This window comes from Poecilia latipinna, unplaced genomic scaffold, assembly GCF_001443285.1.
Source record: "Poecilia latipinna isolate Pla-1442-1.1 unplaced genomic scaffold, P_latipinna-1.0 Scaffold2090, whole genome shotgun sequence".
In the NCBI taxonomy this organism is placed as follows: domain Eukaryota; kingdom Metazoa; phylum Chordata; class Actinopteri; order Cyprinodontiformes; family Poeciliidae; genus Poecilia; species Poecilia latipinna.
In genome coordinates this window covers 18,281-46,269 of record NW_015114706.1, presented here as the reverse complement: position 1 = coordinate 46,269, position 27,989 = coordinate 18,281, and the positions used below count along the sequence as shown (strand labels likewise).

Below are 27,989 nucleotides of genomic sequence, written 5' to 3'. Positions count from 1 at the left end.
GGTGGCCGATCAATCGGCACACCTCTAATTCTCTAATTGAAAGTCATGCTTCTAATCCTTAACTGAACTTGTTTTTGCCTGGAAAAAAGAAAGGGTTAAATGTATCATGATATGATGTTCATGCTGATAAAGTGTTTATTAGTTACTTTATTCTTAATGTTATTAATATTTGAACACAATGAAACTCCAACTCTCTTTCATAAAGCAGCATAGCTAAATTTTAACTAAACTGTGGCTGCAGATTTTCTGAAGCTGTCTGAACTCTCACCATGTCCCAGGCGAAGTTGGCCAGCCAGTACAGGATTGGCTTCACTCCGCTGACAAACTGCAAATGTTTGGCTTTACTGACTCGCTCCTCAATCAGGAAGAGAACAAAACTGGCCGGCACGAAGGACATGGCGAAGATTACACAGATGGAAACCAGAACGTCCACTGAGGTCGTCATCCTGAAACGGGAAGAAAGAAAAAAAAACATAAGAATAAAGACCAAACAGCTGGAGAAAAAAAAATAAACTTAAAGATCCACATTTAGTTTTTACATTTAGTTTTCTGTGAAAGATTTGGCAGCACTTTATTTGAAGTGATGTTCATAAGACTGACATGACACTGTCATAAAGATGAAGGAGTTTTTGTAAATGTGTTTGACTGCTGCCATTCGGTAAATAATGACACTTTTAATGCAAAGGTGACGCTTTTAGTGGACTTTTAATGCAACTTTGCACTAAAAGTGTCATTATTTACCAAAAGACACTTAATGTAATAAACATTTATGAAGACTCCTTCATGTTTATGACAGCGTCATGTCAGGCTTATGAACATCCCTTCAAATAAAGTGTTAAAAAAGCTTTTTATTCCTCCCAACATTTGTATCTTTGTACAATTAAAAATCCTCTTTTTTTAAGCATTTCCTCGTATAACTACTCCAGTGGAGTTAGTTAGTTTACCAGATACAAGTATTTTTATTTATTTATTTATATTCAGTCACATTCAGTGACTTAGATTAATCTTATGTATATAAATATATACATATATTATAAACTTGATCTCTTTTGCTTATATTTGTATCATTAATATTTAAAGCCGTGGATGGAGGAGCTTGTCAACAAATAAGCAATTTCCCCTGGAGAATCAATAAAGTCTATTCTATTTCATTCTGCATCACCAGACTTTGCGCTGATATTCACTGACATTGCTATTTCAGTAAGCTGCTCCTTGGTGAGGTTGAGCGGGTGATTGTAGACGGTGATGCCGTGTCTCCTCCGCTCCGGTCCGGGCGGCAGACTGGCTCTCAGCAGGCCGTTGTTCATCACGTTCACAAACGACACCATGGCGTGCCAGCCCTTGTTGTTGTACCACACCTGAGATGGAAAATTCAATTAAAACTCATAAAAGAGAACAATGCTTTAAGTAGGAGACGATGGGAGAGACGACCTTGAGAGAAACTGTTCACCTTGACGTTGTTTACGGTGTGCATTTCTCCCAAAAACCCCGGCAGCTTCTTCAGCAGCCGATCCAGTGAACTGCCCTGTGGTCCGTACAAACACGTTTAGGCATGAGATATAAACGAGGTTAAAAATAATGTAATGACAATAAAAAGGACAGGGGGAATGTGTCTCCAGGACATTGTCATGTTTTTGGGAGAGATCGCACCCTACTGGTCGGAGGTGATAATGGAAATCAATACTATAATGGACTAAAATGTACGATCAATGTAATTATCTTTTTTTTTATTGTGAACGTGCTCACATTGGGTTTTACTTTTTTTTTAATCATTTAATTGCTCTTGTCCAACTAGATGCTCTGTAACTTTGTTAGTTGAACGTTCAATATTTCTAAAACTGCAAAAACAAGTAAAAAAAAAAAAGAGGATTTAAAAAAGAAAAAAAAAATATGTATGTGTGTGTGTGTGTATGTGTGTATGTATGTTGTGCACCTGTTCTACTTGGTATCGAGTCCTGATTGCCATGATGGAGTCCTGGAGATGCTGGACCTGAGAGACATTCTGGGTGCTGCTGCCTCCGAGAGAGAAGCCTCCATATCTGGAAAAAAACAGAAAATTATTGCTTTAGCCAAACCTTGTAGTTTGATTTCAGCTAGTCAAATTAATTTAATCGTTTAGTCTAAATGAACTCTTAGTTCAGACAAAAATAAATTATCTTTATGAGTTTACAAGATAGTATTTCTCTAATTTTTGTGGTTTTATATGAAGGACATCTGTAGTTGCACTAGACTCTCTTTTTAATTAAAATATTCCATAATTAGTTTTGCTATAATCTGCAGTAAACATGAATTTTAAATGTTTCCCGATCATTATTTTTTACACCCTGAAATGGTAAAGAATTTTCTTAAATTTGAGGTGTTTTTAAAAGTAGCAGATATATCCTACTACAATTGAACCTTAAAAAACTTCTTAAAACAAGAGAGTAAAATTTGTATCTTTAGTTGTTTTTAAAAAAGAAAGCTTAAATTCTCACCTGAATTCGTTCACCCACTTCTTGGTTTTAAGGCTGAAGGGAAACAAAGCTAAACTCTGTTAGCATTCAGACTTCATGTAATGATAGAAAAATAAAATAATAAGTTAAACTCTGCAGAATGTTACGAAAACATTGTAAAATATAAATATTTATAAGAAGAAAATCATTGCCAAAACAAGTGATCAAATAGTCTGCAGTCTTGAAGTGAGCTTTAGATTTTTATTATGAACAAGATCAGATGACAATAACTAAGCAAATTAAATATAACCCTCAGATTTATCTGCTTTCTGTAAACTTTTCATATTAAATGCTTAGTTTAAAAACCACCTTTTCTTGAGGATTTGCGGGTAAGTCTTCACCAGGTAATCTGAGATGTTATGCCTCGTCAGATTCTGGAGAATATCCCCAGTGGCTCTCTTCATCTGAAATTAAAACAAGTTATTAAAAAACAGAAGGAGAAACTACTGAAATAAGACGCAGTAAGTTTCATTGTGAAGCAGAAAGATCAGCGTTTATGTGGTTCCACCCGAGTAAAACCCGATCAGGAGCCAGATGACCCACCTGTGGAGGGGGAATCCCACCGGCGCCGTCCGGGCAATCCGGAAGCATCCGGCGGGAGTCCTCCGTGCTGCACTGACATTCTGGGGAAGGTCTGCCTCTGGTCCAGTTGCCTTGGCTCAGCATCTGCCAGGTGGAGAACGACATCTGGGGCCGCATGAAGAGGCCCCCCCTCTCAGGTTCACACTGAGGATTCCTGCAGCGGGGAGAACATTTGGGTTCAAAAGAATGCCTGCAGACATAAAATGTCGGCTGCATCCTCTTAAAAAAAAAAATAATAATATGGGATCTAATAGAGGGATCATTTGTTGACTGCCTGTAAACGCTCACTGGTTGCCATGTATGGTTAAAATACATTTACCGTATTTTCTGGACTATAAGCCTCTACTTTTTTTCCCCATACTTTGAACCACGCTGCTTATAGCCCGGTGCGGCTTTTCTGTGGATTTTTATTCAACCACCAGGGGGCGCTTTAGCAGGAAGTGAATCATGGGAAGTCAAAATTGGAAACCAAAGAAGAAAGTGCTAATTTACATTTAGAACAAGCACATGCTAGCAGCAGGCACGACGGAGAAATGTTTTCAGACTCATACCCCCTCATCATGGAAACCGCATGAAGAAGTTCATATGACGCAGCTTTTATTTTGAAGGCTATCGATCTGGCAGTACAGGAGGGAAATAAAGCCACTGGGCTGCGTCCTTAATAGCAGATTTATTATGGAAAACAGAGAGCAGCGGAGATACCAGCGGCTTATACAATATGTACGTGTGGCGTATATATGTAAGTTTCCAGTTAAAAAAAAAAAAAAAGCTTTGTGGGTGCGGCTTATAGTGAGTTGCACTCTATAGTCCGGAAAATACTGTACCTTGCTGTTTTAATGTTGTCTGGCATGTTGTCAGTGTACGATAACCGTTTCACACAGCGAGACGAAATAAACTGACATCAGTGAGTGAGATCCACCTGCATTTAATGACCATTTTCTCTCTTTGACGAGAGAAAATGTCCCAAACGTTGGACATTACTTACTTACGGGCAATATTAAAGCAACCTGTTCACAGTGAGACATGTCGAGTCCCTCTAAATGACACAAAATGAGCATTTTCAAAAGCCTGCAGATTGTTAAGTCGCTGCACCGTTACCTAGCAACCCTACGAGAGCCCCGCCCGTTACCTAGCAACCCTAGTGGAGCTCCAGCACATTTGGTGTTTGCTATGTTTAGAGAAATCATGTTACGTTTTGTTGTCGTCCTGCTCTTCTCTCTGCATGCACTTGGTGCCAAAACCCGGCTGGTCCAGCAGAGCCTCCAGCAGGTTCTCCATGGCTGGGTTGCCAGGATCGTCGTTGCTGAAATTATTAAATTGGGAGGTGGGTGAATGTGTCAGCCACTGACTGATGTACCTGGATGGCTGAGGAACGTTCGGTCTCACCTGAAGAAGGTGTACTGATCTCCATACATCCAGGGCTGCAGCTCCAGGGGGGGGTACTTCCCAAACGGAGGAACGATGAGGCTGAAGAGCAGAGCGATCAGCACAAACACAGCTGGCAGAACAATCTGAAAATTAAATCAAACAGGTTAGTACTTCTGTCAACAAGCAAGACGTTGACATTGTATGCTAACCCTAACCTCAAATCTATTTCTGTGAGAGATTTTAAATGGCCTCGTTCACAGATTTAGTTGTTAACGTCCAGTTTGTTCATCCGGTTGGCCCGGCAACGCCTGTGCAAGCTTTGAAATCATCCACAAGTAACTATAACTTTAAAAATTTCTAGTTTAGTGCGACTGATGATCATTGTAGTACTTGATCACTCGTGGGATTAATTGAATCACTTTCTGCAGGTTTTCCATTCAAGACTTTTTATATAATATTAGCAACGCATTAAAATAAATAGTTAAATTCCTGTCTCACCTGAGCGAAGAGCCCCCGGCGGCTCCGTCGAGCGTACAGCCAGCGTTTGACGAAGAGCGCTCGGAGCTGCTGCCACGTCAGCCACCAGCCGGTCAGCGGCGTCCCGCCTCGCCCGTCTTCACTCAGCGGGTCCGTCTCCTTCGGTTCTGCAAGAAAAAACAAGGTGTAAAAATTCACTGATGCATATGGAGGATAAAGGAGTGAGAAAACAAATTTTCCCAGGAATTGTTGTGATAAATCATCATTTTTTTGTTTTAGGACCATTTTCAAGTAATATACTGATGGTGACATAATAATCCAAGTTAGCTCCCTCTAAGACCAATAAACTTCAAGTTTGTATAAAACACTCCACTGTCACTGGAAGATATTTTAAATATCTAAAATAAAACACAACAACCAAAAACAATAAATAAAACCACACACAACTGAATCCATAAATAAAATATTATAATTGGGCTCATTTAAATTTATCATGTAATTAAATGATTAATTATGAGATGCTTACTGAGAATATCTTGGACCTGCAATATCTCTTCTTGAACACCAAAACATTTCTCATTCATCTCTTGTACAACATTGCAGCAACTTTCACCACCATAAAAACCAACATTTGACATTATATACATTTTACAGCTATTTTTACCTAAAGGACGACATATAACACCTTAACCTGAAGCTCAGACAGCAAACCAAGATCAGGCTGTCATTCTGCAAACTGATCTGTTCAACTACTTCACTGATTTCTTAGTTAAGTCCTCAAAGATGCCTTAAAGGGAAATCAGTCATTTCCATCCACACCACACATCCATACACTGATGATGTTACAGGATAATCGTCAGACAGAAACGAGGCTGGCATTTCACGCCATCGGCAAGGCGGGTTGATTGAGAATCGAACCAGCGACCCACGGATTGCAGGGGGAACTCTGACCGCAGTCGAACCAAATACAATTTTAATAAAAATTCCTTTAAAATTGCAGCAACTTAACGATGCAAGACCAACAAAAGCACATCTTGAACAGGTAGGGAATCTAGTTTTATAAAACAAACCCTTTTGCTTCCTTTTAGGATTGTCTAAAAGTGGTAAACTTTAAGTACCTTTCTTACGAAGTCTTTTCCTTCCTGGCAGCATTTTGGAAACAAACAGTCCAACTTTCAGTCAAACATTAGACCAGTTCGATCTTCACAGTACAAATCTGGACAGAAGTGGCTTTGAGTGATGGAGTTCCCACCTGGTTCTGGTTCCTCAGCAGATGGATCCTGAGCTTTTTGCCCCGATGGCTGCGGGCCACTGGGCTCTTCTGCTGGCTGCTCCGATGCTGGATCAGCATCCACTCCGGTTTCCTCCGCCACTCGAAGAAAGATCTGAAAATCAGCACAATTATTGTGTAAAAATGGAAGTAATGGTGGTACAATACACTCAAAAAAAAAAAAAAACTAAAGCTCGATGTATTTTTGTTCTAGTTTCCTTAATATTGATTTAAAAAGTTCTAGTTTGTCTGGCAGATTCTTTTCACTGCTAATAAGACATTTCCCTATGTTATAGGTGAAATCATTTGCAACTGGGACAAGTAGTTTTTCATCTACATTAAGGAATTTTTACTTAAAACAAGATTCTACATCTTGAAATAAGAGAAAATTAACTTTACAAGTAACTTTTTCTCAAGTGTATTAAAATATTTGCACTAAAAGCTGGACTTAGTGCAGTGTAATCTCTCCTGTTACAGGCCCAAGTTTAAAGCACTGTTCTGACATAAATCATAATTAACATATTTTTAACATCAGGGAAATAATGTAAGACAGCTGCATGACACCAGGTGGCGCTAAAACCCACACAGCAGCTTTTTAAAACACACCAGAGAGCCATGGAGTGTGTCTAACTCATTCAGAATAAACCTACTAAGCTCATTAAGACCACAGCCGCTCCATAAATATCCAGCTTTCATGATAAGACGCTGCTGTGCTTGCTCTCACACACACGCACACACACACCAAGTGAAGTCAGAGGGCGACTCTTCATAGACACACAAGCTGCACTGCTACGTTACGGTGCAACTCTGCTTCTTCTCCTGCCGTTTTGTTGCAACATGGCAGCTTTACTGGTTGCATTCAAACTCAGCTTCCTCTTTGTTAAATACTTTTGAAAACTGAATCATCTATAAATAATCTAGGGCTGCAACTAGCAATTATTTTAGTAATCGATTAATGTATCAATTATTCTGATATTTAATCAGATAAAAAATATTGTCTCATTTTGCAGATTTTACATTCACCTACTTAAGCCTTTTCTATGCAGCATTAGAAATACATTAAGAGTTGGACATAAATAATTAAATTCCTTTTTTAGAAACCCCCAAAAAATTAACATTTAATGCCTGAAGTGTAGCAACATAACATTTCTTTGGTGAATTTTTAAAAAATGCCACTTGTGGAGTTAGATGACATAGAAGTCGGATTAAATGCGATACGACCGCTCAGACTGCAGACGCTTCGAAAATAATCTGATGCATTTGCAATTTAGTCCCACAAATGATAAGATAATACTTTATTGATCCCCAAAGGTGGTGGAATTTTGTTTGTCGCAGCACAGCACACAACAAAACTTAAAAATAAATAAATGAAGTAAAAATAATAATAATAAGTAACAACTAGCAGTGATAGTCCATTAAATATTAAGTGGCTGAAATTTGATTTTTTTGGGTGAAAAAAAATGTATTTGGTTTCGCTCAGAATGCCAGGAAAAAGTCATACAAGTCACGTATGGACAGAAATATCCGAGTTTGGTTGTGAAGGTATCCTGAGTTTCATAGTAACCGGTCATTTTTCATGACCCACCTCCTCCAGCGTGCTGTCTGACAGGCCGTAGCTGCTGACGCCCAGCTCTGGAAGCCGCTCGTCCAGTTTGGAGAGGAAGAGGCCCAGACTGCCGTCCTTGGCGGCTGCTTGCGGCAGGTTGATCACGGCTTCTCTTCTAGACTCCTCCACTAACCTGGCGCCAGGAATATGCTGCTGCACCAGCGCCAGCAGAGCTGCCATGTCTGCCAGAAAGATGATTAGTCTGACAAGAAACTGGTTCTCATATGAATAAAACATTAACAACAATTCTGGGTCACTCTGGACGTCAGTGGGCCGGTTAGTACTGGGTAGCTGCAGATTTCTGAAAACCAAGTTAAGACCTTTTTTTAAACCTCCTTGAATAAAATTTCAGACCGAAAAACCATAAATATAAGAGATGTTTGGGGAACTTGCTGCATAGCAGAAACTGAACCAGGCTTTGTGTTTTTCACCCTATTTATGCCTTAACCCCATAGAGCAGGGGTCCCCAAACTTTTTCCTGTGAGGGCCACATAACTTTTCCCTTCTCTGGTGGGGGGCCGGAGTCAGTTTGTAACAGAAAAAGTGTGACAATTGCAGGAGTGCCTAAATGTAAAAATGTATTGTTTTCTAGAAAGCACAATCAAATAACCCTCTCTGGGTTCTTCACAGAAAAAATGCAGGAAATAACAGTATTTATGAATTAAATACCAGTATATGAAAAAAAATCTAAATGTTCTAAGGTATTGTTCAGGGGCCAGACCAAATGTGGAGGCGGGCCGGATCAGGCCCGCGGGCCGTAGTTTGGGGACCACTGCCATAGAGCCTGGATTAAAAGCTATCTTCTACGTAGCCTCAGATATGACGCAGCACAAGACAGACAGTGGCGAAAACAAATGTCATCTGCACTTACCCATAAAGAAGGTAAAAATTTTAATCTAGGTAGCTAAATTATATTAGCAGCTAGCTCCTGTTACACTGTAAAAACACAATATCTTACCAATCATTTTTAGTCTAGTTTTTATGCAAATCTCTTATTAAGCCTGAAATGAGACAAGATATAGATAGATAATTCCTTCACACTGATGAAAAGTCTTTGTTCCACTAGCAAATTATTTCACTTATAGGAAAAATGGGATTATATGGGAAATAATTTGCCAGTGGAACTAGAACTTCATCAATATGAAGGAATTTTTGGTAACACTTTATTTGAAGGGGTGTGCATAAGAGTGTCATAAACTTGACATAAAACCTGTAATGAACATGAAGGAGTCTTCATGAGTGAGTGTCATTCGCTAAATAATGACGCTGCAAAGTTGGCTCCTTTAATTGACTTTTATTGCAAGTTTTAATGGAACTTTGCACTAAAAGTGTCATTTTTTACCAAATGACACTTCAGGACAACAGTCGTAATCGTTCATAAAGACTCCTTCATGTTCATGACAGATGTTATGTCATGTTTATGACAGTTCAATGTCAGTCTGATGCACATCCCTTTAAATAAAATGTTATTGAATTTCTACTTAACTACATAACAGGCTTATGCATCTCATTTAAAAGTTACTTGTAAGTTAGTTTTGTCTTATTTCAAGTTTGGGTGGTTCAGACTGTCAGACCTAAGATATTTGGTCAAATAAATAAAAAATACAAAAAGACTTTGTGTTTTTGCAGTGTAACCTTGACAGAAAAGTCCGTCAAGAAAAGCAAATACATTAAATAGTCCTCCCATGACAAAATTTAAGACTCGGGATCAATGTATTAAAGGCCAACTTACGATCTTTCAATGAATTTAATATAATTTAATGCCTTATTTCAGACAGACACATTTAAGTCATTTTAAGGAAGTTCAGACATCCTTGAATACTCACAGGAACTGGTGTCCTCACTTCCCAGTCCGGTGTCTTCACTCAGTGACGACTCGCTGTCCTGAAACATGAAGCCGAGTTAGAACCCGTCCTTAAAAACACGCCCACAGACCCAATTTCAGATTACAAGCAAACCTTTACTAAAGGAGGTAGCTTGTTGGTGCTAGTGCTGGCACTGGTGCAGATACTGGAATAACTGGGAGTGCTGGTGCTTAGCTCCTCCCTCTTCACCAAGGTCAGGTAGTAACCAGATCCCAGCTTGGATTTGAGGAAGAGCGGCGATCCGCTGCAGCAGAGTTTCCCCTTGGAGATGATGGCGATGCGGTCACCAAGCAGCTCCGCCTCATCCATGTAGTGAGTGGACAGAATGATGGTTCGATCTGACGGTTTGAAAAAGAAACAAACATGACTAATGTTCACATGTTCATGCCATTTCTGTCAGTTTATTCATGTTTAGTTAATTAAATTGTGTTTTACAACTTATCTGCTCATTGTTAGCGAATGGTTTCAGCTTAGGACTGGACAAGATGAGTGAAAAATAAAATCAGTAATTTTTTTGTAACGGATCAGATTTACAATTTCAATAAGATTTTATTTGTCTTGTTCTCTTTTCTGGAAAAAAAAAAATCTGTATTTTCAAAAAGTGGCTTTAATTTCAATCCCTCTCTTTTGAGCTGAACTTCAGCTGTTAAAATGCGTCTTCATCTGTTCTCGCCTCTCATTACTGGTGACAGTCACTGGTACCTTTGCGATATTTGAGCAGCAGATCCCAGATCCCTCTGCGGGAGTACGGGTCGACGCCAGCTGTGGGCTCATCCAGGACGACCACTTTGGAGCCGCCAACAAAGGCGATTGCCACAGAAAGCTTCCTCTGCATTCCACCTGAGACAAACACAAAACAATTCCCTCTTTTACAAAGAAAAACAAACAAATCTAACTCATATAAGTGCAGGCTTGATTCATTTTTAGATTCTGGAGTTGAAGTCGGTGACGCTACCAGAGAGGTTTTTGGTCTGATCATGACGCTTGTGCAAGAGGCCGACGTCCTCCAACAGAGCGCTCATTTCAGCCATCACCTGTTCTTCAGGCAAACCCTTCAGGCAGCCATAAAACCACACATGCTCCTCCACTGTCAGCCTGAGCGACAAACAGAGGGAGGGAAAAGCTAAGCTGAAATTAAATTCATTTCTACTTGAAGTTTCAGTTGAACCTTTCCTAACTTTTTTTTTTTTTACAACCCATGAATAAGGTCAAGTTTTAGAAATGGTTCAATACATTTTACAAATCTGACAGAAAAAGCTTGAAGTCTTTAACACAGTATCTTTTTTTTTTTACATCTGAATTCAACATTTGTCGCAAGAAACAAAAAGCAGCCTACACTTTAGGTATATTAAAAAAGGAAACTATAAGAACCGTTTGTGGCTTTAAATGAGTTTTATACAAACCTAGGAAAAAGACTGCAAAGGCTGCAGATTCCTGGTTTAGATGTTATCAACACTATTTACATTTGTAAATGTGATCCGAACATTAATAGGTACTGCATTAATCACTTTAGAAGCAACTTAAAAACATTTAAATTGACATTTAGTTTGAGAAAAATGTGGTAGAAAGACTTGTTTAACAGATTTGAGTGCATTTAGGACAAAAACCAACTATTTATACTGACAGCTTAGCATCAGATGTTTTTAAGCGATATATTGATAATGGCATAATAATGCAAGTTCACCCTCTCAAAGATCAATAAACTTTAATTTTGTAAAGAACATTCTAAACTGGAAGAAAAAATATATAAATAAATAAATTAATGTCAAACAACAAAATGGAGATAATAAAAAAACACACACACACAACTCTGTAAATAAAACGAATTAGCAAATCTCTGTAACCAAAACAGCTCTTAAAAATATTTATCATTAATTAATTAGTGACAAGCTAATTGACATGGTGTTTTTGCTAAACCAATAAACCTTCAAGAATATCCAAGTCTGCTATTTATTATCACCCAACTTTATGCACTCAAATACGTTTTTAGCCTTTAGAAGCGTATAAAACCTGCCTATAATGCCTATTTAATCTTTAAATTTTTTATCCTTACATGTCAAAGAGGACGTTGTGCTGCGGACAAACTCCCAGCGTCTTCCGGATGATGTCCATGTCGTAGCGGATGTCCATGCCCTTCACGTACACGGTCCCAGAGGTGGGAGGGAACAGCCCAGTCAGGACGGATCTGACAAACAGAATAAATGTCCAGACAATAAATTAAATCATAATCTCTGCTGTTAGACACAATAAGTCTAAAACAAAAGCTTGCTCTGATCATCCAATTCACTACTTTCAGGTCATTCTGGAGTAAATTTCACAGAAGAAATAAGTTTCAGCCTCACATGGTGGTGGTTTTGCCGGCTCCGTTGTGGCCAAGGAAGGAGGTGATCTGCCCCTCGAAAAACTTCAGATTTAGATGGTTGACAGCAATCTTCCCTCCCTTCTTGTAGATTTTTACCAAATTTCTGATGTTCACGCCAAGATTCAATTTGTTGGGTTCTGCTTCAATGTGATCTGAACACAGATATAGACATCCTCAGGGTTGCAGCAAATTTAAAGATGGCATTTTATGTTTCCTTCAACAAGACAAAATAAATCTATGTTCATTTTTTGCACAATCACTCTTATATAATGTGATTTTAGCTTCATCTTCTTTCAGAACGAACTGTTTTTAGGGTCTCTGTCACTTTAAATCCAAATATTTCTGGAAAGCAGAAGTAGACCCTCCTGCACAGCCAACAAGAATGCAGAAAGTTGTTTCTGAATTTTAAGTCAACAACAAAACATTTGTCTTTTCCAGCAGCTGTAAAACCAGCTGGCCAAATGTGTAGGAGCTGATTGGGTTGCTAGGTAACCGTGAGGGGCTTGGCTGGGGTTGCTAGGTAACGGGGCTGAGCACAGAATTCTAGCTGCCATGGTCAAGACAGCTAAAATTTAAAACCCAGTTTAACTCTCACAGGTTCAATTTAAAACTAAAGAGGTTTAGAGGCAAACAAAGCTGTTGAAACAAACCTTTAAGTTTTTAATCAAGTGTTTATTTATTTAGTCATTGGTTCAGTCACAAACCTGATAACCAAACTGATTAATGCTTGGTAAAAACTTGAGTTGTAAACATAAATCAATTAATTTCTCTTATTTTACAGAAATGCACATAATGCCGTAGGAAACCGTTTTTGTACGTTTCTTTTTCTCCCATATCAATTTTCAGCCTTTTCAATATCATTGAAAACTAGACTAAGAACAAATAAAGATGGAAACAACAGTTATATTTTCACAGGAGAAAAAAATAAACTAAAATGAAAACTCAAAATTAAATTTAGCCATCTTGTTTTCCCAGGCCTTACTGCTTAACTGGCTTACACTCTCAGCCTGTTACCACAATTTACTTAATGGGCTTAAGCTTAGAAAACCGCCAGTGCAGTCTTATAAATCACAGAGCTGCAAAGCTACAGCTGTGTTTCTCTTGACATTTTAAATTTCACTTCCCTTTCAGAAGCGCAGCCGCTTCTTGTACCTTCATCCTGATGGGTGGGAGCCGGAGGGATCGGCATGCCTGCTTCTAAAGGAATCCCACCCCAGTAGTTGAGCTGAAAGATGAAGTACCAAGGCCTGGGGATGCCATACTGACCTGAGAATACATTCACACACATGTGTCTTCACACCAAAACGATAATACTGGGTAGTTTTTGTTTAATTATTGCAACAATATTCTTAACTATGACACAAACAGTAGTGATCTCTTTAATGCTGGGGTGTTAAAAGTGTGGCTCCTGACCACAACTCAAAAATATTAGCAATATGCAAAACGCCTACTATAAATACATAAATGTGTCCTACCAGGAAACACTGCTTCAATGTACCAGGCTGCAATGGCGTAGATGAAGGCGTCTACGTAAAGCATGGATATGGAGGTGGTGAAGCTGTACGAGTCTCCTTCCACAGGGCTGGTCCGCAGGTTGAACCACTGGATCCCCACGCCTTGCTCCTCGTACTGAGAGAAATACTCACAGCCAAAACCAAAGGCCACAGGAGACAGGAAACTCTGACAGAAACAAGGAAACACATGCTGTTAATAAAGTATTCACAAGCTTTTAACTTTAACGTTTTAAATACACAAACATCATTATTGATTCTTTATACTCCAGTTAACAATTAAATGATTGACGATTATTTAAATAATCACGCTTAATCGTTTTAACCCTATGCAGGAGATTTCCGTCCACTTTTCTTTCTTCAATTTCACAATCATTAAATACTTTATGCACGTTAATCTCTCAATAAAACACATTTAAGTTTGCGACTTTGTTCAATAAGAATCACTAGTTTTTAAGTTCAATAAGGGCAGAATTTGTTCAAAATCAGGCAGATTTAAGTAATCAAATAAAATTAAAAAAAAGTAAATATTGAACTTTAGAAGCAGACTCACAGCTAAGACCCTGTGTGTGGTGGTGAGGTGATCTCTCCAGGCGACACACAGCACATAGGGCAGGTAGAGACTGAAGTAGATGAGCCCTCCACAGGCAGCAGCCAGGTTGGCTTTGGAGAAAAAGGTGCTGATGAGGAAACACTGCATGATGGTGGCTGTGGCAAACGCCGTGAGGAAAAAAAAGACCACAGTCGGGTCGCTGTAAGGCAAAATATCCCCCCACTACAAAAGGAGAGAGAAGGGTTTTAGCAGTCACCGCACAGCAACATACTGATGGGAGCAGAAAAGTTGCCAAACCTTAAGGAGGCCAATGAGCAGCACAGCAGAAATCAGGAAGGGGACGACGCTGCTGATGAACCAGCTGAGCCACAGCGTTCCTGTGCTGAGACCCATAATCCTCATGGTTTCCTTCAGCCGGGCCTCCTTCTCATACACCACGCCTTTAATGATCATGGCCACCGAGTAGATCCACGCCAGCGTCATGAAGAGAGGCAGGGAGCGGTTCAGCACTCGAAGGAAGCTGAATGAAAAACGTCAAATGCAGTTACTCCTGCTACGAAGGAGGAAGAAGGAAAACATAAGTTTTCTGATTTCTTTCTTTTTGGAGAAAAGAAATATGTGTGGATAAATTCCCTCTGCTCAAAACTCTGTAAACAAAACTACATGCATGTTAATACTAATGACTTTTATATTTTTATTACATTTTTGGGGCCCTGGTGAATGTCTAACAGCTTTACTCACACATCGTCCACATAACAGGGATATGGCATCTGCTGGACGTAGATGCCGGTGGTCTGTTTAACTCCCGTTAGGACATAACTCACAGCTCTCTCTACCAGGTCCTGAATGTAGACAAAACCGCCCCAAATGTAGCGCATGTCGTCGAACGGGTCGGCAGCTGGACCCGGATCCCAAAACCTGGAAAAAAATAAATAAATTTTTTAAAACCAAATCAGATTTTTCTTTTTCTTCAAACAAACCATAATGCTGAGTAAAAACTGCTCTGATCCTTGACGCATTTATTGTTTTTGACCAACTACAAAAATGTTCTACAGCGTTTCTGCATGTTTCACCAACTTGAATTTCAGACTTTTTAAGACATTTATGAATTAAATGTAAGACCTGTATCACAACTGCATATTTTATATAGTAGTAGTGCCAAGTATTTTTGAACAGAATGAATGTGGCATCGTAAAGGTTGGCAACAGAGGTACAAAGATCGTCCAGCAAACTGGCGATACATTTACACTTACCCTGATAGATGCAAAAGGCTAGCTAGCTAGCCGCTAGTTAGCGGTATCCTCCATTGCCTTTAGTTACAGAATGCAATGAAGATGTCTGCATGTGACTCAAATGTTTGCCTGACAGAAAAGTCACACCAGTAAAATAAATTACATAGAATTTGTTTGATTAAATCGTCTTGGCACCATAAAATGTAAGACCTGTTATTTAAACCTCACTTACTTTTTACTTTCTAATGAACTTAAAACATTTTAAGACCTTAAATTTAGATATGTAACAGGGTTTCATTTTTAAAATATTATCAATTTGAAATTTGTCACAAAAAAAATTCTTTGAATTTATTTTTTAAGTTGTTTCTTCAGACATTTATTGGTGTTTTAAGTTCTGTTGTGCTGCTCTTGGCAGTTGGTGGTTACCATAGTAACCGGTAACTGATAGCTCCTCCCCCTTTTTTCTGTTGCCGTCGGTAACTGTGGTACATCTTAGGACCAGCTCTGTGTTTTCTTTAAAGGTATTATATTTTAACATATAATTATAATTCCTTATTATTTCAACAGGGAAAAAAAAATAACATCCCAACTCAGAAGCATAAAAGGCTTAAATGTACGAAGAACCCTCAGCACCTGTCTTTAATCTTATTGGTCTTGGTCACATCATCGATGTCCATTCGAATCTTGTAGGTGACGTGGGGCGGGAGCTGCGACGAGGACGTGTTGGGCAGCAGGAAAACCACACCTGCCCAAAACTGCCTGTCCTCCAGCAGCTCCAGAGCTCTGTCGATCAGCTGACCCTCCGAGTCCAGACCCTCCAGCTTGTCCAAACTGAAACACTGACAAGAAAACGCACAGGAAACAGCAAAGATACTATTTAATATCTTCACAATATTCAATTATGTATATATATATGTACATATATGTTTCTTGAAATATCAGATGTGATTCAAAACTTTTGTATTGTGTTGATCAACAATGTGGAAACCTTGGAGACTTGTGAAAGCGTGCCGACGGTGTTTCCAATGTTGTTGTAGACGTCCAGCCAGGTCGGCGGCGCTCCAGGTTTCCTCGGCGTGTCCGGCGACGGCGTGGACAGGAAACGAACAATCCGCGACGCCGTCCACGTTGTGTTTTCCAAACGCATGTTCACCAAGACTGCAATTTCTGGACGGCTCAGCAAATTCTGTTGCAAACACAAAAGAAGCTGGTTTAAACAAAGACTTTCCAGCATAAAATGCGTCGTTACACTCTAATCCCTCATGCTGCATATCAACAGAGGACAAATCCAACCTTCAGCAGCTGAATCTCCACACTGGTCTCCATGTAGTTCTTGATTTCTGGTCCCACCTCCATCCAGGCATCATTCAGATCCTGAAGAATCTGGAGGTCTTCAAATGTTTTGTTCACCTACAGAAAGTCGGGTCAAAGATGAATGAAAGGTTTATTTTCCTAAACAACAATAACGACTTGTGCAACAGACAAGAGTTTGGTACCTCTTTCATGACTTGTCGAACTACAGGAGTGTCCGGTGTGTACAGCAGCTTTCCGATGAACAGAGGTTTAATTCCTCGCCACACGATGCGAGAAAGAGGATTCGACTCCAGGGTTTGAATCAAACTTTTGCAAAAAGGTGCTAAAGAAGTAAAATAAAATAAAAAATAGGAGAAACTTTAACCAAGCAAAATGGCACTACTAGAACGAGATCACTGGCTAAAAAAAACAAACAAAAAAACACAACATAATAAATGCAGGAAGTCTTACAAATAGATTTGGTTTTTCTTTGTGGCTTAAAATAAAAAAAAGGCCTGTTAGGTGGTAAAAACTTTCAAACAAAAAGAAATTTGAAGGGTAAGAAGATGGATGCATCTGTGATCTTCACCTCGCGAATACTAATCAGCAAAGGTTTCCATTTAAGAATAAAGGCACTGAAAACCCTGATCAGAAAAGCGTCTTACTTGTGTTGTTGTCGGTGTCCAGCACCACGTCCTCCGTGTCGTTTCTGCCTAAGAACGACCTGATGTTGTTGTCTTCATACCAGTTGAGCGACGGGATGCGTTCACCGCCACCTTTGGGATGGCCGCACATGATCCTTGAAAAAGCTCTGAAGCTTTCTCTGGGCAGAGCTGTGCGGTTTTCAGGAGACAGAAGACTAAGAGCCGCGTTCATTTCTGCAAAACTGGAAAGGGAGGACAACTGAGGGAAGGAATAATGAAAGGCAGAAGGGGAAAAGAAGTCACAGGAAACGTCAATTTAAGAAAGCAGTGATAAATATGAACAAATTATCGATACACCAAAATAAAAATGTTCTCACATCGTCTATGAGGACAGCGAGCTCCTGGGAAACCGAGCTGATGGCCTGACTGACGATCCTGAGCTCATCGGCGCTGCCAATTAGACGGTCTCTCTGTCAAACATTTAAAAAAGTTTTAATTAAGTTTTGGAAGATGAGCTGAGGGAATTCATCACAAAAATATATCTTTCATATTTTAAATTTCCACTTTTATATCTCTTCTTTCAGCTCACTCAATACACAGTGTAATAAAACACATTTTATTACACTGTGTAATAATCACTCAGATCATCAAGTAAATCCTAATAGGAGAGAAAGATCACCTCATTAAAGTCAAAATTTTAAATGATAATTTGACTCTTTAAAGCTCCAGTATGTAACTTTTATATAAAACAACACTTTATTGGGGGCAAAATAAATCATAGCTGAACATAGACAACAACACCAGTAGCCTCCAAGCTGCTTGTTAACAAGCTTAAGGTGCTGTATTGATATTAGCTAGCTAGTCATTTTTTAGCTAACTTTACCTGCATCCAACAGCTTTACTCAACAGTCTGTTAGTTTGGGGGAAAAACTGTGAAAGTTTCACAGATTATCTGTCTCATACTATACTATCAAGACATGGTGGCAGTTTTAACAAATACGGAAAAAACTACCTTTTTTAAATAAAAGTTACACACTGCAGATTTAAGATTAAATTGGTGAACTGGGGTTCTAAAGCAGGATAAAAATCTAAAGCCCACCTGCAAATCTAGAAAAACAAATTTAGGATTTGAGAGGAAGTCTGAACTTTAATCCATCCGATTGAGATGTGACTTTACACACGGCGTTGATCCTGGGAATGAGGTCAATTAAACGATTTCACAGAGCGCCAACATTCCTCCACAGCAATAAAACACAAAATTAAAGTAATTGCTAACACCTGATGGAGGCCATTAGAGCCATAAGTAGCATGACCAGTCACAAGCTTTAGAGGGGAGTTAGTTTTTCACCATGTTGGTCTGGAGCGATTTTTCCTCAATAAATAAAAAAAAGCATAATTTAAAAGCTGCATTTTGTTTTCCACAGACTTAAATCTCACTCACTGTGAGGAACTTGGTCATGTCAAGCTGAGAGAGGAAGAGGCGCTCAGCGTCACGCAGGACACCAGCAGGAAGCGCACAAAGCTCGTTCTGAAGAGCCGCCATGTTGGCGGCTCCTCCGTCCACAGACAGCAGCTCTCCCAGCAGGGTTGCATTGCACACCAAGACTTTCAGCGGCATCTGGACTCCAGTCAGCAAAGCCTGGTAAGGAGAAAACTTTGGTTGGTTGAGTTGATTTTAACATGTTGAGCTATGAGGATGTGGAGAAAATGTCTGCACATGACTCAATATGCTCTAAAATGCAGATATGGCTCAAAAATGCAACATTTTTCATATCATCTTTTCTTACAAATGATAAAAAAATATTTTCAAAAGATTTCCTTTATTTCAATCATTTCTTGATCTAAATAAACAACTACACTGATTCCTGTGATAATGTTCCTTTTACTAGCAAATCACACCGAAATCAAAGAGATTATTGGATATTATTTCACTATTAAATAATTGTACCAAACTTATTCCTATCCGTTATAAGAGGCAGAGGCCGGTTGTTATGAATGGATGGGCAAATATGTTTACTCAAAGGACATTTAAAGAACTGCGTACAATTAAATTAAGCAAAAATACCCAGGCAGAGATTTGAAACTTGGGTCATAAAGGGTTAATTGACACTTGGCATGTGAAAATCTTAGTCTAGAAATCTTTACTCTTAATTCAGAAGATGTTTCGTTCAACCAAGTCAGGCAATCAGGACAAAATCAGCAGTTAACAATAGAGCAAAAACAATTGCATTTTCTCAATTCAAATCCAAATTACAAGGTTTATGAGTAGATTTTGGTAAAAAAGAGTTAAACCTGAAAATTAAGGCGAGCGTTCATCAGCTGGTCCACAGCTGAAGATGACAGGTTTCCGTTGTTCAGGAGAAAACTGGAGAACGTCTCACTGGGTATCAGGTATTCTTTAACAGGGCGACCTACAGGCAGCACAAACCATCAGAACTGAAATTCACCAGAAATATAAAAACACAGAACAGAAGAAACTCAAGCTTTCTGCAGGAAGGTTAACACACAAACTAACATTCTTGTTATGTTTTACACTCACTGGCAGACAATCAAGGAGTAAATAATGCGGTTTTAGGGAATTAAGTGTGCACCAAATGGGAATCTGAAAGCAGGTTTTCATTTAGTGGGAATAATCTGGTTCAATACAGACTGAAAAGAAAGAAACCATGTCGGGTTGGGAGAAATAGCAGCTATTGTTCCTCACATAGAAGCAGTGCAAGCTTCACCCCAGCTAGTCATTCAAAATTAATGAGGAGCTTCAGCTCTAGACTGAATAAATGACACCATTTCCTTTTAAGTTGAGCTATTTATCCAAGATAACATTACAAGAATTACAGCAATAAATCTAGTTACTTTAAGGGTTTTTAAAAGTCATGTTTGTGGTTCAAATAAATAATTTCAGCTCCTCTAGAAAAAAAAACACTCAGACAAGTTTAAGGAATTAAATTACTGTCAAACAAAAGAGCAAAACCTGCTTTCATTCACCTCATTTTGTTTCACAGGAAAACTCCGGTAACTTAATCTGACCACGACCGGGAGAAGCCAAACATTATACACTGAAGCTCTTTCATGAAAGCAGACGTAAAACAATCTGCTTTTCATTCATCACCAGTTCACACCAATCACAAAGTGAAGCTGGGATAAGAGTATCTGTACAGTCCTTACAATCTGGAGTTTTTACCAAAAAAAGGGTGAAGTAGAGGAATAAAAGGGAGCTAAAGAAGCTAAAACTGGTGTGTGGTTTGAGGCTAAATTAAAGGGATACTTCACTGTTTTAATGAATCAAATATATTTAAGCAAACAATGCCAAGCAGCTGTTTTTCAGGGGGATTTTTTTGGAAAAGGTGACTAGTTTTCAAGTATATAAAATGTCACAAGTACTTGGCAGCGATCCAAATCTTTCCCCCAGGAGCCGGACACTTCCCATCAGGTCCTGAAAACTGGAGAAGCTCCGATTTCCACTGTAGGACAAAACCGTCTGAGCATCCACAAAAAGACGAGACAGTCTGCAGGAGAACAAGGAGAGAAAACTTAACTTGGACAGAAGCTTGCTTTACTTTGAGCTGCAAACATCGATATTTTTTAAGCTGTCGACGTAGATTTCTCGGATGCAACCAGCTGCAGTTACAAGAAATAAAGATATTTTCTTCACTTCACTATTTCTTCTCAAGACAATTTTCACAAGAAGTCTGTCATTAAATACTTAGAGGAAGGGATGAAAGAAATGGTAAAAAAAAAAAAATCAATGTTCTTTTACATAATATCCTCATCTGCATACAATAAAGGTAAATAATCCACATGTCCATTTCTGCACAATAAGTGGCATTTAAGTCCTGTGGCATTTTAATCCACAGGACTAAGAACAAGAACAACGGTCCAGTTAACTGCATCATTGCCTCTGAGTCATTTAAGAAGCTAAAATACAGCAGCAATGGACACAAAGTGCCATGATTTCCCACTTCAAACCATGTTTTGTGTTTTATAATCTGTTATCAAAGATCAGAACTTCTTTGTCGTCTGTGTTTATGTTACGATCTACCAGGACAGCCTGCTGTCTGTTCCAAAAATCACAAAAACAAAACTAGATAACAATGAGCTATATTTAAAAAAAAAAAAACTCTTCTGTGCCAAATATAAACTCTGACTTCCTCTGTTCCACCTACATGGAGTTGTCGAAGTTTCCCACTTGGCCCGGCGTTTCCCCCGGCGTTGGGCTGTGGAAGCAGGGGTTGTTGATGTTGCAGACGATGCTCTGAATCCAGGGAACGGTGCCGACTGACGGCAACGCTTTGTTTGGGAAGTGACCTGCAAGAAATTCAAAGAGAAACAAACGCTCAGGACGCACAGATTAGCAAATATATTGACAGACTGTCGTGAAAAACGAACAAGGAGTAAAAATATTAACACATCAAGATCGCGTCACGTGAAAAACAAAAATGTTATATTATATTTTTGAAGTTAGAAAAAGGCAAAAACAAAAATAAAAACATTTTGCAACAATTATTTTTACATTGATTTTATATGACACTAGTATGTAATTATGAAGACAAAGGAAAAGGATGCAAAAGAAAATCTAAAAATTTGCTTTAAGGAAGTCTTTGAGGATTTGTCTTTACTTGTTTTGCATATTTAGGAACTAAAATGTTGGTTATTTTTTCAGGACTGGATCAAAAAAACATGGACTGTTTTTTTGATCCATGTGTTATGCATATCCATGTGTTAGCATATGCATGCTAACACATGGATATGCTTGACCTGAACTACTGTAGCTCTGGCTGGATTTTGCCCTGATCTTTTGCAACTTCAAACAGGTTTTCTTCCCATTTCCCTTTATTATTTATCCTATTAACTGTGTATATGCCAAAGAGTTCAGTTTTAGTCTCACCTGACCAGAAGTTTTCTGCATCCCCCTGCAGAGCTTACAGACAAAAGAACCTCTTATTGTTTTCCTTCAACACTGACTGTCCTCTTTCATTAAGGAAAATTTAAATCCTAACAAAATGAGTAGTTGCAAGAGTCATATTTTTAAATTTGCCTAAATGAATTTATAGAGACGGCTTGTTGATTGTGCAGTGTTTTCTCATGTGAAACTCCTCATGTGAGCAACCTAATTCTTCTGAGAAAACTTGTCACAGAAGGTCATTAACTCTGCAGGACTGGAAAGCAGACAGGTGCATGGCACAAGCACCACTCTGAGTGAGTTAATCTTGATTAGCTTGCTGGCAGAAGGCCATTTTTCAAACCTTTGAGAGTGAGAGAGAAAACACCTGTACAACAACAAATCACTTACATTGGCCTTGTTTGTAAGGAGGGTGTGAATGACGAACAGAGATGAGGATGACAAAGAGGAAGAGAGGCCAGAGGAGCTCGATCAACAGCTGGATCTGCGGGGAATTTGGAAAGGATCATCAATACAACAAACATTTACCGTATTTTTCGGGCTATAGCCCGGTGCGGCTTTTCTGTGGTTTCTTCTTCAGCCACCAGGGGGCTCTTTAGCAGGAGGTGAATCATTGGAACTCAAAATTGGAAACCAAAGAAGAAAGGGCTAATTTTTATTTAGAGCAAGCACATGCTAGCAGCAGGCTACGACGGAGAAATGTTTTCAGACTCATACCCCCTCATCATGGAAACCACACAAAGAAGTTCATATGATGCCGCTTTTAAGTTGAAGGCTATCGATCAGATCAATAGCCGCTGCATGTGAGCTCGCCGTGAGCGGCGGAGATACCAGCAGCTTATAGCCCGGTGCAGCTTATATATGTACTTTTACAATTAAAAAACAAACAAACCGAACTGTAGGTGTGGCTTATAGTGAGGTGAGCTCTATAGTCCAGTAATATTGATAATTTACCAGAAACAAGAGCTTGTTATGAGCAACTAGAAATGCACTGAGAAACCAACCAGTATCAGCATCAGTGCGTTCTGAACTTGAACTAGTGCAATCAGTGAAAAAGTGATTTTTTTATTTTCGATTTTTTAGAATGAAGTAAAAAAGAAAACTTCCTTCAAGAATTAACTTAGTTCTGCAGGTTCAGCTGTAAATACTAACCTGTACCTAAACATATGGTCAGTGAACATTTTGTTATTTATTGTTAATAAAGTGAAATCAAAATTGACTAAAATTAATTTTGGAGGTCATACCCCAAATTAATATATCTTTGCATACGCATTAGAGTAATGGTTTTAAATATCTACTTTAAAATGTATCCCAATTTAAAAACTTACCTGCAAAATCAACACACTTTAATATTAAAATATAAAAATGTAATAACCTTATTCCGCCTGCGGTACGTGACATTTTTCCAGAGGAGAAGGTAGAGCTGCCTGAAAAACCCCATTGCTTCCAGCTGTTACTGTGCCATGATGTTCTCCTGCAAAAAACAAAAAACAAAGACTGATTACAAAATGGGTCAAACTCAACAGAGGTCCAAGTTTCTAAGTTCCTTTCTGCATCCTTGGTGCACAAAGGACTGTTATCACAGATCCTTCCTCCCAGCATTTAGACTACAAACATCACTGCTACCAACCAACTCAACAAGTGTTCACATTCCTGTTGATATTTGTAGTTTTCGCATTTCAAATAACATTCCAGTCATTATTTGCAAACATTTTACGTCAGGTAAACAAGCCTGACTCAAATAACTACTGCCATGCAAAGGACCTTCTTACTGCTTTGAGAAGCTGAACCACTTCAACTGCGAGTCATCTTGATAAAAGGTGTGGGTGTTATTCCTCTTATTTTGTAAATTTGCCCTTACTGTACAGTTTCCTATTCAAGTTTTTATATATCTTTTACTTTTGTGTGAATATGCATGTTGTTACACCAGAAGTCCCCCACTGTGAGAAAATTACAGCCAATTCTATTCAATTGCATTATGAATTTTGCTAAATTTATTTTTTTATTTTAATAATTCTCTGTATTGCTTTCTTTTCGCACGATTTGCCATGTACTTTTTGACTGTGTATTCTGGGAGAGTAAAGGTTGCGTTTCATGCCCGCTGAGATCTGCTCGGCCCTGACAATCCCCTGCTTGATCCTGAAATCCTCCTGATCCAAACAGCTTACCTTTCTCACCTGAAGATGCTCACTTTCACCCTACTATTCTTTTCTTCTCTGACCTTTACAGAGGTAAAAGTCATAGGAGACATAAATCGCAGGTGGAGCGTTTCTGTCAGCCTATCAAGTCATGCTCAAACTAATTTCCCTTGCAAATCAACCACAAAGGATGCACATCCATTCACCAGCAGCAGCAGAAGAAGTTAATAATAATAATTAATTTTATTTATAAGCACCTTTCTCAACACTCAATGACACATCAAAATACATCAAATCAATTAAAATATACAACCGTAAAATAATAAAACCTTTAAAGAAAAAGAGCAGGCGGACATGGAGGGGAGGTTTGTTTAAATTTTAAACTTTGTCAATTACATTCATTCGTAATGCCTTTTACATTTTATTTAACCTTCATTTTGCCAGGATAAAAACCCATCGAGATTAAAAACCAATTTTTTAAGTCCTGGCCAAGAGGCAACAAAAGTACAACTGAAAATATTAAACGTGATATTAAACGATGTATAAAGCGTAACCCTTAACACTAATAATAATGGATCAATATTGAATTAATGTCAACTGATTAAACAATCCATCCCCATGACAACATATAGATAGTCTCATTCTCAGATTAATCTATTTAAACCAATCCACATTTAAAATAAACCTGAACAATAAACGCTATTTATTCTGTAATTAAATCATTTCCCGGGTTAAACTGTAAAATGGTAAGTAGGCAATAAAAATAATTACCTTGGTAAATGAGAAACTCGGAAGCAAAACACTAAATTCCTGATTGGGTAACGCTAGCTTCCTCTTCTTAGCATCTCATAGTGATGCTATTTTGTGGTTTACAGTCTCATTCCGAAAGCGGTTTAAAAAGTCAAAACGGCACGAATTGTCCTCCGAGGAGTAAATCTGAAGTCAAAATGACCTTTCTGGAAATATATGATCAAGTCATAACTCCTGCACCGGTGTCAAACACACAGACAGCCTCACCGGGTAGCTTGACATTGACTTCCTAATGTTTCTGTCATCAGGTGGAAGCTACTTAGTCCCGCCCACCGGCAAAGCTGATTGGACAAAGTTCGTTCCGGGGTGCGGTAGTTGAAGCCGGTTCAAAATCTGATTGGTGAATGTCGTGTTTTCGTAATAAAAGGAAAATTGAGCAGCCAATCAGTCCCACGAAGTAGTTTCATTATAAATATGTTAGGTAATCAGAGTTTATAATAATAATAATAATAATAAAATAATAAAATAATAATAATTCGTTTTATTTCTAGGATATGGACACCGTAATAAAAACAAGCATTTAAAATAATTTATAGTTTCCGGTTGTGCAAAATATGCTCAAGTAAGAGTAGCACCACTTCAACATATTTTAACTCAAGTAAATGTAAAAACTTACAAATTATTCAAGAGCAAAATAGTAATCGGCAAGAAGACTACTTAAATACTGAGAAACATCTGATATTTTCAAAATAAATTATGTCATCAGACACAATGACAAGGTTATGTGCAAATTCTGATATTTTATGAAACACTAATACAAATTATACAAATAAACCAATTTCAAAATAAATTCAGGCTGTGGGAAGACTTTGTTTTTTTGTTTTTTTTTTAATAATGGACTTCCAGTGACAATATACACCATTTACCGTGTTGGGAATGTCAGAAACTCAGCCTCAAAGAGGTAGGCTAGATAAAATATCACAAAATGGTCAACAGACCCAAACAGGTGAAAATCTGTCTGCAGGGCTGGTGGCTGCAGACCTCCAAAGTTCATGTGGCTTTTAGATAATCTCAGGTACAGAGTGTACAGAGCTTAGAGGGATTCGTTTGTATTGCCAGTGTCCTCTGCCTCTGTCTGGTTTAACCCAAACTAATGAACTAGTTTCGGTTAGTAGCTGCCATAATGGTACTTCTTTTGATTGCACTTTTCCAAATGGGACTGTAATTGCCTGAAGCTGGATTCTTCCTCTTAGCTCCACTGAAATGATCCGTTACTGCTACAGAAGACAGACACAGACAGTTCCACCAAAACTATGTACAAAGAATGGCCCACTATAATCAGAGCAAATACTACAGACCAGGCCATCTTGTCCAACATCAGTGTGTGACCTCCAAAATGAGGTTTTTTTTTTTTTATAAATAAATTGTTCAAAAACAAATGACCTACTTTTGTAGTATAAGTGCATCAAGCTCAAAGACATAGAAAAAGTTTTCAACTCTTTATTTGTTCATGCATTAACAGGCTCTCAATACATTAGATGAAGATATATTACTGAACATTTTATTGAGCATCCATACCAGCATAAAAACATACAAATATATCCATATCTATGAAATAAGGCAGTAATCTTAAATTATGCACATCTCTACCAGGCCAGTAAGACACTGCATGTGAACGTGTGTTGATATGCATAAAAACATGATGAATAGGAAGTCACTTTGAAACAGTCAGACCTCTTATCTTTATTCAGTGAGGTCACTTCAAGTATGTTTATAAACAGACTCACTCTGAAAGCATGATTCTCACCATCATCCAATGTGATGAATTTTAATTTTAAAAAGACTGCTTACTCTTTCTAAAAATTATAATTAAAAAAAAAAAAACAATCAGGCCTCTAAATCTTACATTTTAAATAATGCTCTCACATTAAACTATTTAAGATGACTAGTTTGTGGTATACCGGCATTTGTGCGCTACAAATTGCATAATATTTTCTGAGTTTGGCAGTAGCTTATGAAGCTTGGATGCTGTACAGCGACTACATCAATGCAAAGCAGGAAAAATGCTTAAAGAAACACTGGCTGCTCTTGTCCTGTCAGGAGTCGATACGTCGAGGCGGGCATCGTCTTCAAGTGAATCTGTGAACGAATGAGAAAATTCACCAAATTTTGACAATATCTACCAGATCAACATCTATTAATTCAGACTTTAATAGCTGCTTATGTGACCATATTAATAGTTACTGACCTCTCCAATCGCATTCGTCAGGATCTGGATGATTTTGTCGTGGGGAGTTGCAACAACACTCTGCCCATTGATTTCAATGATGCGGTGCCCGACGCGGATTCCTCCTCTTTCTGCAATACCGCCTCTCATCAGACTGCAGATCTGGAAAAATTTGAGAAAACTTCAGGTTTTCATACAAAGAAAGGAATCAGTCAATACTTTATTCGTTCCCAACTGCTTGGACAGTCAGAATTGACATACGATGCCGTCCTCGACGCTGAAGCCAAGCTGGAACTTGGGATCTGGTCTCTTTATAATCGCCATGGTGACTGGAGGACAGTGGACGATGCTGAGCTTTACATACTTTTGGTTTTTAAGGTCCTGATTGAGAAATAGACAAATAAAAATGAAATGATGTTAAATCTCATCCAAGTGCTCAATAATCTTCACAAAGCAAAAAAATAAATACTGAATAATGAAAAATAAAACACCTATGTAAAAAAGCAACAAGTTTGTAAAATAAAACTAAACATAAAAATGCATACATTTAGTAGGAGTAGTGATGGACTCTGACCTGAACCTTCAGAGCCACATTAAGACAGTCACAAATTCAGCCTTCTATCACCTGAAGAACATCTCTAGGATTAGAGGACTGATGTCTCAACGCGATCTAGAGAAACTCATCCATGCATTTATCTTTAGCCGCATTGATTATTGCA

General features: G+C 38.5%; 2 protein-coding genes across 4 annotated transcripts in view; both read right to left on the bottom strand.

Annotated features, from left to right (window-relative positions):
- Positions 1-25,338, bottom strand: part of abca7 (ATP-binding cassette, sub-family A (ABC1), member 7) — a 37,791-nt gene extending 12,453 nt beyond the window's left edge. Inside the window, exons 1-37 of one of the 2 annotated variants that reach the window (XM_015017004.1) lie at positions 25,065-25,338; positions 23,531-23,629; positions 22,546-22,639; positions 21,419-21,560; positions 20,637-20,761; positions 19,548-19,666; positions 18,697-18,894; positions 17,633-17,725; positions 17,277-17,514; positions 16,815-16,954; positions 16,612-16,728; positions 16,307-16,504; positions 15,952-16,157; positions 14,828-15,004; positions 14,384-14,606; positions 14,087-14,308; positions 13,498-13,702; positions 13,175-13,288; positions 12,003-12,174; positions 11,714-11,845; positions 10,616-10,755; positions 10,363-10,500; positions 9,754-9,998; positions 9,622-9,679; positions 7,775-7,977; positions 6,172-6,304; positions 6,038-6,061; positions 4,941-5,086; positions 4,461-4,585; positions 4,267-4,377; positions 3,036-3,228; positions 2,802-2,896; positions 2,475-2,507; positions 1,934-2,039; positions 1,451-1,525; positions 1,189-1,358; positions 269-446 (exon numbers count right to left, since the gene is read on the bottom strand). In XM_015017004.1, coding sequence (XP_014872490.1) covers positions 269-446; positions 1,189-1,358; positions 1,451-1,525; positions 1,934-2,039; positions 2,475-2,507; positions 2,802-2,896; positions 3,036-3,228; positions 4,267-4,377; positions 4,461-4,585; positions 4,941-5,086; positions 6,038-6,061; positions 6,172-6,304; positions 7,775-7,977; positions 9,622-9,679; positions 9,754-9,998; positions 10,363-10,500; positions 10,616-10,755; positions 11,714-11,845; positions 12,003-12,174; positions 13,175-13,288; positions 13,498-13,702; positions 14,087-14,308; positions 14,384-14,606; positions 14,828-15,004; positions 15,952-16,157; positions 16,307-16,504; positions 16,612-16,728; positions 16,815-16,954; positions 17,277-17,514; positions 17,633-17,725; positions 18,697-18,894; positions 19,548-19,666; positions 20,637-20,761; positions 21,419-21,560; positions 22,546-22,639; positions 23,531-23,596 — 5,154 coding nt within the window. In that variant the 5' untranslated portion in view covers positions 23,597-23,629; positions 25,065-25,338. The remainder of the gene's footprint in view (positions 1-268; positions 447-1,188; positions 1,359-1,450; positions 1,526-1,933; positions 2,040-2,474; positions 2,508-2,801; positions 2,897-3,035; positions 3,229-4,266; positions 4,378-4,460; positions 4,586-4,940; positions 5,087-6,037; positions 6,062-6,171; positions 6,305-7,774; positions 7,978-9,621; positions 9,680-9,753; positions 9,999-10,362; positions 10,501-10,615; positions 10,756-11,713; positions 11,846-12,002; positions 12,175-13,174; positions 13,289-13,497; positions 13,703-14,086; positions 14,309-14,383; positions 14,607-14,827; positions 15,005-15,951; positions 16,158-16,306; positions 16,505-16,611; positions 16,729-16,814; positions 16,955-17,276; positions 17,515-17,632; positions 17,726-18,696; positions 18,895-19,547; positions 19,667-20,636; positions 20,762-21,418; positions 21,561-22,545; positions 22,640-23,530; positions 23,630-25,064) is intronic. The other variant, XM_015017005.1, reaches the window with a different exon arrangement.
- A 1,191-nt stretch (positions 25,339-26,529) lies between these two features.
- The window catches only part of LOC106936171 (amyloid beta A4 precursor protein-binding family A member 3), a 15,479-nt gene continuing 14,019 nt past the window's right edge, over positions 26,530-27,989 (bottom strand). For both annotated transcript variants that reach the window (XM_015017009.1, XM_015017007.1), the window contains exons 9-11: positions 27,532-27,651; positions 27,292-27,432; positions 26,530-27,182 (exon numbers count right to left, since the gene is read on the bottom strand). In XM_015017009.1, coding sequence (XP_014872495.1) covers positions 27,111-27,182; positions 27,292-27,432; positions 27,532-27,651 — 333 coding nt within the window. In that variant the 3' untranslated portion in view covers positions 26,530-27,110. The remainder of the gene's footprint in view (positions 27,183-27,291; positions 27,433-27,531; positions 27,652-27,989) is intronic.